The sequence below is a fragment of the Callorhinus ursinus genome, unplaced genomic scaffold, assembly GCF_003265705.2.
Source record: "Callorhinus ursinus isolate GAN/ISIS: 27379988/994484 unplaced genomic scaffold, GSC_fseal_2.0 scaffold25, whole genome shotgun sequence".
Taxonomy (NCBI): Eukaryota; Metazoa; Chordata; class Mammalia; order Carnivora; family Otariidae; genus Callorhinus; species Callorhinus ursinus.
The window spans coordinates 24,157,719-24,170,161 of NW_027397087.1; the positions used below are offsets into that span (position 1 = coordinate 24,157,719).

Here is a 12,443-nt window from a genome sequence, read left to right on the forward strand (position 1 = left end):
CTTTAGCCCACCAATTCCACTTTTAGGTATTTATTTTATTAGGCTTAGGCATTTTCCTTGCAGGGCTGTTTAAAATAATAAATGACATAAAAACCTAAATAGGCAAACAAGAGGGAACTGGTTAATTTTAAGAATGTACAGTAAGTACATCCACAGAATAAATCATTAGAATTAAACATTTATAGTCATTAAAATGATGTAGATACTCTATCAGTGTATTGTTAAATAAGAAGGGTGGGTACAGAAGTGTTCATAGCATGCCTTTAACCACATGCATAGAAAGAAGTCTTATAAGCTATATCCCCCAATCTGAACATTCTCATTTTCTACTGCTGGCTTAGGACTTGGCTTCCCTGGGCCTGACAAGTCAGATACGACTTCACCTGCTTTCCAGTTTCAAAAATTGTGTTCTTGTTGTCTTTGCTTCAGTATTCCTTATCCTTGTTGGATTATGCTCTTTTCTTTCCCCAGTCACTGTGGCTTTAGTGGAGATTTTAGGAAAGAGCGGAGGCTATAAATATTTTATTCAACCCTCCATTTTACCTAGCATCCCACTGCTTTTTATGGGAGAGAACACACACTCTGAAGAGCTTATCAATTATAAAATATATGAATTTCTACTGAAAATAGTGCACACATGTGTATCTCTTAAACATACAAATAATATCGCAATATAGCACACAAGGGCTCATTTTGTATCCTAATAATATGAAGGGCTGGATACAGAAACAATCATGGAAAAACTAAACTGGTAATAAATGGAAAAATAATTAAATAGGAGTTGTTTTTAATCAAGAACATAAAATCAGAAATGTCAAAACTGAAGCTGAGCTCTGTGGGGCAAACTGACCATATTTATTACTTGGAAGTCAAACTGTTTTTCAAGAAACTACAATTTATTGCAAATTTAGACTTCTTTAAAGATGAATTGTCCCTGGCAGCTGCTTTAAAACCATATGCAACTTGCTCTCCAGTTTGGGGAGACACTGACCTTTTAATTCTGGATAATGAACATCATCTCCTCTTATACCCCTGAAGAAGGGCTGTCCAGTTTTGTAATGCATTTACTACACCGACCCTCTTAACACTTTCCATTAGAAATACTTAACAAGAAATTAAAAGCCTTTTCAAGCCCAAGCACCCACAACTGCACAGCTGCCAAGGACACGAATCCCATCTTGGGAGAAATAACAATCATTATTCATCTTAAAATGTACCGGCCACACGGAGAGAAAAAGAACTTAAAAGTAGTTTGCTCAATTTGGAGAAATCTTCAGTTTTCACTAGCCTGTGAATATGATAAAAACGAAGTACCCAAAGCACAAAGTGCTGAAGACTCCTCAGAAAATAAGACTGACCAGATAAAGTCATCTTTCCCTTTAAAAAGTCCTTCCCCAAACAGTATGATCTTTCCTGAAGCTACGGGGAACACCAAGTCCAAAAATCATAACAGTTTATTTTATTGATTTTGTTTTGTGAATTGTTGCTGGAATTTAGAAAACTCAGGGGGAAAAACATTCTAAACAAATTTAAGTATTCAACGGTAAGTAAAAACAACAAATTTGCAATCATCTGAATTAATTAGTATTAATGGCTTCACAAACAAAATTAAACATGATATATACTTTGATGTTTATAAATCAAAGTAATTAAAAAGTATCGCATATTTACTCATTTAACAAATACTATTTATTTATAGCTGGTCTTGATTTAAAAAAAAGAATTTGGGGCAGATTATTCTGTGCAGGTCACCAGTCTGGGCTTATAACTCTTTTTCTAGTTAAGACTGAAATGTCAGTTCTCTCCTTATTTGCTATGAATTTGATAAAACAGGAAATGTGGCTCCGAATTTTAAAACGTACTACTACAATAGACTTTTAAAATAAATGAGGTACTTAGTATTCAAAACTTTGCAAAATATATGTAAGACCACAGTTTCCAAAATGACTCTGCTCATCTACCAAGACGAAGTCTTTTAAATATTTTGAATATTGATTAGAAGTAGTGTAAAGCAGTTGAGATCAGATGAATGTTTTTTTAAATGATCATTGTATGTAGATACAGAGATATCTAATCATACATTTTTTTCATAGACTCCTAACCTGGAATAAAACTATCTGTATGTGTGTGGAGTCAATCCTCTCTCTGCTTAATCATCTCTCAGTTAGTAAGGAAAAGCTGCCTTGCGGGAAGCTCCTTTTGATACTTCTCAGAGTTCAAAGAGTATGGAACCTTCAAGTTGATTTCATCAAGTCTATTTATTAATGCATTTCAAGTTTCAAAAAACCTTACATCTTTGCACAATACTTTATTTTTTGCAATTTTTAGTAAAAATTTCCAAAGTGAACAAAAAGATACTGTATAAAACACAGTGGACATTAAACTGACAGTAGTATTAGATCTCATTTGTCTTGATCCTTTTGTTTTTACCACATTTTGATTTGCAGTGGAAAGAGTTCAGTGCACGTATCTCTTGTCAGAAAACATTTAACTTAGACTCAAAATAAAATAGGGCAGTGGGTACCTGCCAAAACCCTACCACAGGATAACATTACAAGCAAAAAATGTACATGTTCCAAAGTCTACCACACTCAAGAAGTTACTAAGAACTCTTGCAGAATAAAAGTCACCATTTTAGAAATGCAAACCCACTTCCAACCTTTGCACAGTCCAAAAACAAAGGCATTTAAATGATTTAAAAGCAATTACATACATATCTACCTACTTGTTGGTTTAGAATTATTTATAGTCTATCTGGGGTTTCATGTACAAAATTTGTCTCTAAATCATGTACAAAAAGCTGTATTTTGAAAAAAGTCACCACATACTGTACAAGTTTACAAGGAAGAGATCCCATTATTTTCTCTAGCATTTTTGGCCTTGCTGGCTTGCGTCACATTATGAGAATGATTGTGTAAACCTTATACTCTTAAGAAACAAAAAGGAAAAAAAAAGCCAAAACACAAATCTTTTCAACGTTCTCTAAATTTGCCTCCTATGTGAAGCCAGAAAAATCATAGCTGTTTACTTCTAATTTAAGTGATGTAGTTGGAAAACAGAAGCAATAAATATGTCACAAGCTTAAAACTTTGTTGTAATGCCCCCTTCCATTCCTGCATAGCAATAAGCCTGTTACTACATTAAATGCTTTTGCTTTCTTTCTTTAAAAAGCCAGTTATTTACATCTGTTTAAAAAATAAATTTGGAATGGGACATTGTGCTGTTTCACCTTCACTGTTGTTAAAATATTTTAAGGAAAAAAATGTCAGAAGGCCTATCTACAATTTTAACTACTAGTTGAACAAATCACCCTTCTTTAGTGGTTACCAATGATCAATGATAGTATGCTGAAAAAACTGTTCTAATATTTTGATAAAATAAAAGACACAGCTTTTTCTTTTCCATATCAGAGAAAACCAAAAACACAATTAGCATACTTTAGATATATGGAAAACACAAATAACAGGCTACAAATAAAAAAAAAATCATTTCATTGACATAATTTCTACCAAAGCGTGATTAAAATTTCAAAACTGGAATTGAATTAGAAAGTTTAAAATAAGCAGAAATCAGACATTTACGTAAGAACGGACTCTGAAGTAGTATGCTGCGCACATCCAGTTTGCACACTTAACTGTGTCCTTCAACGTAGTCACTCCTATGCTCTTAGCAGCCATGGGGTGAAGACAAGAGGAGTATCAGAACCAACTCCATCATTATAAAAAGGTAAATTGAGTCTCACTTCAAAACTGCCTGTGTAAAGCATTACAGAATCCTGGACCACTGAATACCACCATTCTCTGTTATCCTGAGTATGTCAATTAAACAGTAATTTTTCATTAAGAGCGGAAAAATTTTATAATACAAAGAAACATCCATATTGCAATTTCTGTTTACAATTGCACACAGAAGTACAGTGTACGTAGGAAATACATGTCTGCATATAACAAGGTATGTACATTGGCAAGTGATGTCTCCAATGTTGAGGTGGTCGAGCCTCCTAGCCTTGATTGGCAGTTGAAAAAAATATATATATATTTCAATTTGTGATAAAAGTTTATCGAGAGCCAAGTTTGCCTGCAAGTGAAGAAAATGCAGCAACGAAGAACAGGGAACACGGGGCACATAATAATATTCTAAGACTTTGTGCCATTAGGTTAAAAATAGCTGTCCATAAGAAAATTGGGTTCCTTTTCCACCCCCCCCACCCCCAAATTGGAATTTTCAGGCTTTAAAATTTAAGTAATTCCACCTGGTCTGAGGACATGATCTCTTGCCATTTTTTCTCCGACTGTTATTTGTGAGGGTTTAGTTTGGGGATGATGATTTAATAGGTGTCTCTTTGGAGTGAAGTTTTCCCATTGTAGGCACTAGGAAGAACCAAGGCAAAAGCTGCAGTTAACGTCTCATGTGTCCCATTTGATAACTCTCCCGGGGCCTCTGACGCTGGGGTTGCTGAATGGGCTGTGGGGGTCTCCTCCTCTTTAAAGTGCCTGCGAATCACAAACAAAAGTAAAACAGATTTACTGGGTGCTTAATCTTAAAAAACAAAGCTGCCAATTCAATAAGAAAGGTTCTAGATCAGCACTATCCAACAGAAATACAAGCCGTAAATGTAATTTTAAATTTTCTGGTAGCCATAATGAAAAAAGTCAAAAAGATAGGCAAAATAATGTTAATAACTTTATTTCACTTAATCCAATATAGGCAAAATATTATCACTTCAAGGTGTAATCAATACAAAAAAGTATTAATGAACTATTTCATTCTTTTTTGTACACCAAGTCTTCCCAGTCTGGTATGTATTTTATATTTACAACACGTCTCAATGTAAACTAGCCACATTTCAAGTGCTCAACAGACATTAACTATTAGATTAATATGAATTCTGAGGACAGAATCCATAAGGAATAAATTACGGAGTCTTTGAGCAAATGACTTAACTTCTCTGAAACTCAGATGCCTAGTCTGTAAAACAGGGATAATGAACTCCTACAGTCTTGTCTATATAATCTGTGAGGGTTATATGACAATTCATGTAAAAGTGCTTTTGGGAAGGGTTCAATGATAGCTAGAGTTTGTCTTTTTTTTTTTTTTAAGTTTTTAAAGGTGGAATTTGCTTAAAGTAAAATCAAGTAAAAAAAATTGTTATACTGCATGAGATCATAATTGCTAACATAGCTAATGAGTGTCATGTGGCCCTTAGAAATCCCTAAGAAATTAATATAAGTTTTACAGTGCTAACACTGTCAATTTACAAAAAGCAGTGACATCAAAATCAAATTTCCTCTGATTCCAACCAAGATGCTGTCCCAAGCATGACTACTGAGCTCTCCTGCCCCAAGATAGGTAAATTCAGGGGAGCAGCTGAGGGAAAAGTTATAAGAAACCCCTAGTTTTAAACTACGCTGTTTAGGGTAGCAGACCTGGCCTGAGGCAAGAGGCTTCATGAGAAGTCTGGGGGAGGCAGGAGAGGGACAGCAGTCCAATCAGCTCTCGTTCTCTGCCACTGTTACAGCACCATGTCTGCCCCACACCTAGAGTGAAGAGTTCTGGGGCGGGCGTTCTGAGGGCAGCACAGAAGCCACAAATAGCTTGGGGAAGGGCGAGGGACAAACAGATGGGAACTAAATAATTTAGTGTAGTTGCTTCCTAACCCTTTTCTTCTCCAAATCCCTGGAGCTAATCTAAAGAAAGCCTCCTCCCAAAGCTGTGTCTCCGTGAGAGGTCAAGGGTGGAGACCAAAGCTCAGGAGTTGTTTTCAGAGATGGAGAGTAAAACTATAGTTCCTTGGTGACTGAAGCCTCTATCTTAAGCCCTTTCCACAGACTGTCATCTCTATTTCCCCACAAGCATCACCCCTAGGGAAAATGAATTTATGTACCAGAAAATATTTCAAGAACACAAACATTAGAAACAAAAGAATCTAGCTATTAGAATAGAAAAATCAATCATTTAGAAGTAGCCTAACATAATAAAAACAAAAAAGGGAAGATTTTAGAATATGAAAAATAAGAAAAAACAGGTATTAAGCAAAAATAAAATTGTCTAAGTCTAAATATTTTTAGTGACTCAAGACAGATTAGCATTAAATTAGCCATTAGATTGGATTGATTAAAAAAGAAATACTTAAAAATCAACTAAATAATTCATCCACTAATCTCATCCTCAAAGAGAAAGTACTATATAATTTGTTACTAAAGACTTAACATTCAATTCTACCTGCTGAACAGTTCCGAGTTATAAAAATACATACCTTGCTCAAACTATCTTACCTGGAAGAGGTTTAGGAGGAGGCAGCTTTGGATTACTACTTGGAGTATGAACACTGCATATCTTAATAAATCCAGCCATTAGCATGATCAGGGCAATTCCCATAAGCAATACTGCCCACCAATAAACCTAGAAATAAACAGATTTTTCTACTGAAAGAACTGTAAAATATTTTAGAATATTTTATATTACATAAAATATATATAATACATTTTAATTTTTGAAGAACATTTGCTCTTTGGGAAGTGTACAGATACCAAATATAAGATTAATTTCTTTAAATATGAGAAGCATAAAGGGGGAAAAAATTGCCCATAATTTCACACCCTAGATGAAACCACTCAATCTTACTTTCCTTTCAGTCTCTTTTCTAGAAACAGCTATGTTGGTCATACACACAGATAAACTCACATGCAAAACTAGGGTCCATCCTGCATATAGTTTATATTGTGTTTCCCAATGTTATTAAGTACTTTCTGGTTTGAATATTTCCCTCTTTTTTTTTCCTATTACTCTTAATAAACTATGTCTGTTTGCTTTCACATTCTTTAATGACTTAGAGGGTATATTACTTGCTTTAAATTTTACTTCTAGGGGCCCCGGGGTAGCTCAATCAGTTGAGCATCTGCCTTCAGCTTGGGTCATGATCCTGGGGTCCTGGGGTCAAGCCCAACATCAGGCTCCCTACTCAGTGGGGAGTCTCCTTCTCCCACTCCCTCTGCTGCTCCCCCTGCTTGTGCATGCGCGCTGTCAAAATAAATAAAAACCTTTAAATAAATTCTACTTCTAGATAAATTTTTAAAATAATCTCGAACTAAATATTTTTTCTAATCAAAGTTAATATCGAAATTCTATCTTTTTTGAGCCCCTCCCTTTTCCTGTTATTCTATTTCATTTGGAATTTAAGCCCCAGACTACTGTTAGGAAATTATTGCCCAAGAAATTCCCATTTAAGATTTTTTATGATAAGGGGTCTTGTAACAATAGCCTACTACTTCTATCCTTTCTTTATCAGCAGCGTATCATAATTAAAGTAATAAAAACTAAAATAAAAATACATGTTGCGGAAAATACCCCAAGCCACTTACTTCATGTGTGCATAAAGCCTTTCATATACATACATATTTTTAAGTTTTATTTAAACTTCATTAAACTTTATTTAATTTAAACTTTATTTAAACTTTATTAAAACTTCTTTTAAAAGAATCTCAAACTTACAGAAAAGCTGCTAGTACAAAGAACTTTTTAAAATCTGGAACTATCTGAGAGTAAAGTGCTAGCTAGCATAATGCCCTGTTATACCTAAACATTTTAGCATATAGTTTCTACAACATAAGGGGTTTTCTAGATAACCACAACACAGTTATCAAAATCAGTAAATGAGCACTGATAAATTACTACCATTTAATCCTCATACCCTAATCAAGTTTTGCCATTTGTCCCAATACCATCCAATCAGAATTATGTGGTGCATTTAGCTGCTGTGTTTCTTCAGTCTCCTACAATCTGGAAAAGGTCCAGTCTTTCCTTGGCTTAAATATAACCTTGACACTTTGGGAGATTATAGGCCAGTTACTTAGTATTGGAATGTCCCTCAATTTGGGTTTCTTGGATGTGACCCTATGAGTAGACTCCGGTCATATATCTTTAGTAAGAAGACCACAGAAGTGATGCTGCATTGTTCTCATTGCATCCTCTCAGGTGACACATGTTTTTGATCTTGTTATTGATGTGTTAACTTGATCACCTGATTAAGGTGTTATATGCCAAACTTCACCATAAGGATACTCTTCTCTTTTTGTAGTCAATGAGTATTTTGTAGGGACATAACTTGAAGCTACGTAGATATCCCGTTCTTCATCAAACTTTCAATTTATTCATTTCATTCATTATTAATCCCTCACGGTTTCCTATTTTATTCAGTGGGTTATAATCTGTTACTATCGTAGTGTGGCTTTTGAACATGTCCCTACCAGTCTTTGAACACTTCGCTTTCTGGCACGATTAGTTCTAGGTTTCTCTTGTTCTTTCCCTGCCCCAGCCCTGGAATCAGCCATTTCTCCAAGGAGCCCTGGTTCCCTTTAGAACTGCCCCTCCTATGTAGACACCCTCCTCCTCCTAACACCTGTACTCGGATATCCCAAGCCAGTTGGCCCTCCACAAGGTGCCCTTCTCACCCTGCTTGGGCTTTAACAACACCTCATATTCGTCTTCTTCCCCATTCCATACCCTCCCTACTCTGCTCAGGCTCTAACACCCTGCTCTGTGCCACGACAGCTTCCCCCACCTGGCACGGATGGCCTACCTTACTTGGCCACACCGAATGGCTTTAGGAATATACTGTTCAGGAAGGGAGAAGGTAAGATACAATGCAATTCAGCCTAATTACTGAAAGATTTGACTTTTCCAAAGCTAACAAATCTCAATTTTTATGTGAAATCTATTTTTAAATGCTGGTACCTCACTCAAAATTTCTAAAAACAATGCACAGACCATACAAGACCTGTTTACAGAGCTGAATCTTGCTTGGAAACCACAAGTTTACAATCTACTTTTCAGAGGCCACTTCTTGTATCTTGCTGAGGATTGCCAGAGAATCTTCTAAAATTTTTTGTTTCCTTTTTTTTTTTTAAAGATTTTATTTATTTATCTGAGACAGAGAGAATGAGAGAGAGAACACGAGAGGAGAGAGGGTCAGAGGCAGAAGCAGACTCCCTGCTAAGCAGGGAGCCCGATGTGGGACTCCATCCTGGGACTCCAGGATCATGACCTGAGCTGAAGGCAGTCGCTTAACCAACTGAGCCATGAGCCACCCAGGTGCCCCCAAAATTTTCTTTTGTTTTCTACAGAAAATAATTTTCAGAGCATTGCTCTCCCTGGGAGTCTTTAGGATATTTCCTTTCCTTGTTACATAAACTTTCCATAGTCTACATGCACAGCTTCTGTCCTGTTCCTAGCATCCAGAGACCTTTTAAATATGGCACTTAATGAAGTAGGACCTGCTTCTCCCTCCACTGTCTGCATTTTTGACACTCTGACCTAGTAAAATACATAAAGAACTAAAATCACCAGTTTGTAGTACTACAAGTGTTCTTCCTGCTCTATACCAGTGGTTCTCCTTAGCTGCACATTAGAATCACCTAGAAAGCTTTTAAAACTCAAGATACCCAGACCAAATCCCAGACCCAGATGGGGTGGCAGAGGGACTATGACATCAGTAATTTTATTAAAACTGCACAGGTTATTCCATTATGCAGCCAAGACTGAGAACCACGTTCTCAAACGTTTTCTATAAAGGGCCAACCAACAAATATTTTGGACTTGTCTCTGTTAAGCTACTCATTTCTGCCATTCTAGAACAAAACCCACCATAGATAACAGGCAAACAAATGAGTGTGACCATATTTTTTTTTTTCCCAAAAAAACATTATTTACAAAAACAGGAGCAGATTGGATTTGACCCTTGGGCTGTGGTCCCTCAACCCCTGTTCTATACCCACATATAGGACATTAGTTTGGAGCCTATACCTAAATGGATACCATCTAACACTAACTCTTCAGTTCTAAATCTCTATCCTAACTACCTGCCTGAGAATCTAGGGGGAAGCTGAGAATATATGATGACTGGCTGTAGAAGGAGAGTCCTATGACTGGGAAAATAGCTCAAATAGTCAGCACTCACATGATAAAGGTATGGTTCCTATCACTGAGTAGATCTAAGAATTCTCTGATATGCTTATTAAAACACAGATTCTCAGGCCAAAACCCTACAAATTCCAATTCAGCTGTTCTGGTGGAGGGCCCAAGAAACTGCATCTTAAACAAGCAAACCAATGATGAGGATGTAGATGAGTGCCTCTTACTCAGTGTAGATAGACATGCTGACACTGTGGTATGAAACCACTCAGGAAACACAGGAAATTTAGCATCCCTGGCCCTCATACATCAAATGCCGGTAGAGCCCTTCAGTTACTTTGATAACTACTGTACATTCTCAAATATCCTCTGGGAAGGAAGTATCACCTCCAATGTGATCCAATCCATAAGCACAAAGAATCAATGGTTTTCCTACTGTCAGGCTGATGTGCTAGCTACATCACATCTATTCCTAAAGTCCATTATATTCTCTAACACATTTCCTTCCTTCTAGTCTTCTCTGCTCAAAACCATCTTCCCCATGGTCATCAATGTTACAACTACCTAAAATACGGAACTCACTATGCCATTCCTCTATGTAAAACCCTTCTTTAAAAGCTTCTCCTTTTCTCCTTTCTCTAAAACCATTAAGCAGGAGAGAAGAAAAAATAAAACCTGAGCACAATAAAGTATGGCAAAGTACATATATGATTTCACTTTAAAAAAATATATATGTGGGGGGGGGCCTGGTGGCACAGTTGGTTGGGCAACCAACTCTTGGTTTCAGCTCAGGTTGTGGTCTCAGGGATGAGATCGAGCCCCATGTCAGACGTGTACTCAGCACAGGGTCTACTTGGGATTCTCTTTCCCTCTCCCTCTGCCCCTCCTGCTGGTGCTAAGATAAATAAATAGATTTAAATATAGATATACATATATATATGCACATATATGTATATATGTATGTATACGTATATATATATATATATGGGCACTAATCGGTTGGGCATCCGACTCTTGGTTTCAGCTCAGGTCATGATCTCAGGATCATGAGATCGAGCCCAATGTTGGGCTCTGCGCTGGGTGTGGAGCCTGCTTAAGAGTCTCTCTCTCTCTCTCTCTCTCCCCCCCTCCCCACCCACTCAGCTCTCTTTCTCTCTAAAAAATAAAGAAATAGATATATTCTTGTAATGGTATAGATAGTTTCTGAAGAATATACCAAAAAAATCATCTTGAGAAGACTGGGCTTCAGGGGAAAAAGGTGGCTTATTTTTCAATGCATTACTTTGTCATTTAAAAGAAAGGATAATTACATTTTCAAAAGGAAAAAAAGTAAAAACAAAAGTTTTTATTTAAAAAATTCATACATATGTGACTTTTTAGATGCTCTCTATTCATAAAACATCCATCTGTACGCTCTATTTCTAGTCCTTAAGAATTTAGTTTTGGTATCACCTCCTTAAAGAGGTATTCCCTAAATAGGTCTTCCCTAATTTCTATGAAAACACCAGGCAGAAATGAAAACAAGTTTCTCTGCACTAGTCTTCTCTAATCCAAACTGCACTACAAGCTCCCTGAGTTTATATCCTACAAACTCAGCACCTGTCTCACAAAAAAGTATCTGTTGGACTAGTTATTACAGGTGAATCACTATTCCAAATATCGACTTAATTTATAAACACTTCTAAACAGCTCATTTGTTATTTCTAGATTGCCCACATACAAATAGTGTGAAAAGGCTCTCACAACAGAAAGAGGATGTAAAAAATGGTGGTTTTGATATCTCTGATACTAGTTTTTTACTACCTAAAAGTCTTAAATACAGATGCAAGTAGTCTGACAGTAAAAGAAGCACATAGGAGAGAAAGCCTAGATTTAGTAATGGTTTATAACTGTAGAAAACAAGTCAAAAGTTGAGGGTCCAGCTGAGATCAATAAACATTATAAAATATGGCACCCAGGTCCTTAAGAACTTCCAGTTCCTTTTAGCAGTGTTCTTGGACTTCCTCCAAATTTTTCCAGGTAACTACATATTGCAAAAGCCCACAGCTTGAGATGTTTCAGTGACAATGACAGCAGCTCTTCAGAGTTTAGTGTGTAGGGAAACAAAACATCAGAGCGGTGAGAAGACTGCAAGAAAAACTAAACAAAACAATGGTGTATTTGAGAGTGTAGTAAATATGGCCACCATTGTTGGAGGGTATTTTCTAATGTTCCTTTTAAAAGAGAATTATCCTAGAATTGGTTAAATATGAAATTGCTTCTTTTCTCTTTTATACATATATAAAATCAGAGGAAAGAATACAAAGCAGGCTAACAAATGAAAAATAGGAGAAAAGATCACAATTGGTACACCCGCTAGAATATGAAAGAAAGGAGAGCCATCATTTACTCAACAAACATTTAGTGAGTGTAAATTATGCGCCAACTCTTGCCTTTCACATATAAAAGGGTGTTAAGTCAAACTTGAGAGACAAAGAGAAGATAACCAAAAAGTTAAAACACAGCTTTGCAGTTACCAAGCACTAAACCAAGTC

General features: G+C 36.4%; 1 protein-coding gene across 2 annotated transcripts in view; it reads right to left on the bottom strand.

Annotated features, from left to right (window-relative positions):
• Positions 1–2,239: 2,239 nt before the first annotated feature.
• Positions 2,240–12,443, bottom strand: part of ADAM10 (ADAM metallopeptidase domain 10) — a 133,300-nt gene continuing 123,096 nt past the window's right edge. For both annotated transcript variants that reach the window (XM_025883568.2, XM_025883567.1), the window contains 2 exons: positions 6,276–6,402; positions 2,240–4,493 (listed from right to left, as the gene is read on the bottom strand). In XM_025883568.2, coding sequence (XP_025739353.1) covers positions 4,399–4,493; positions 6,276–6,402 — 222 coding nt within the window. In that variant the 3' untranslated portion in view covers positions 2,240–4,398. The remainder of the gene's footprint in view (positions 4,494–6,275; positions 6,403–12,443) is intronic.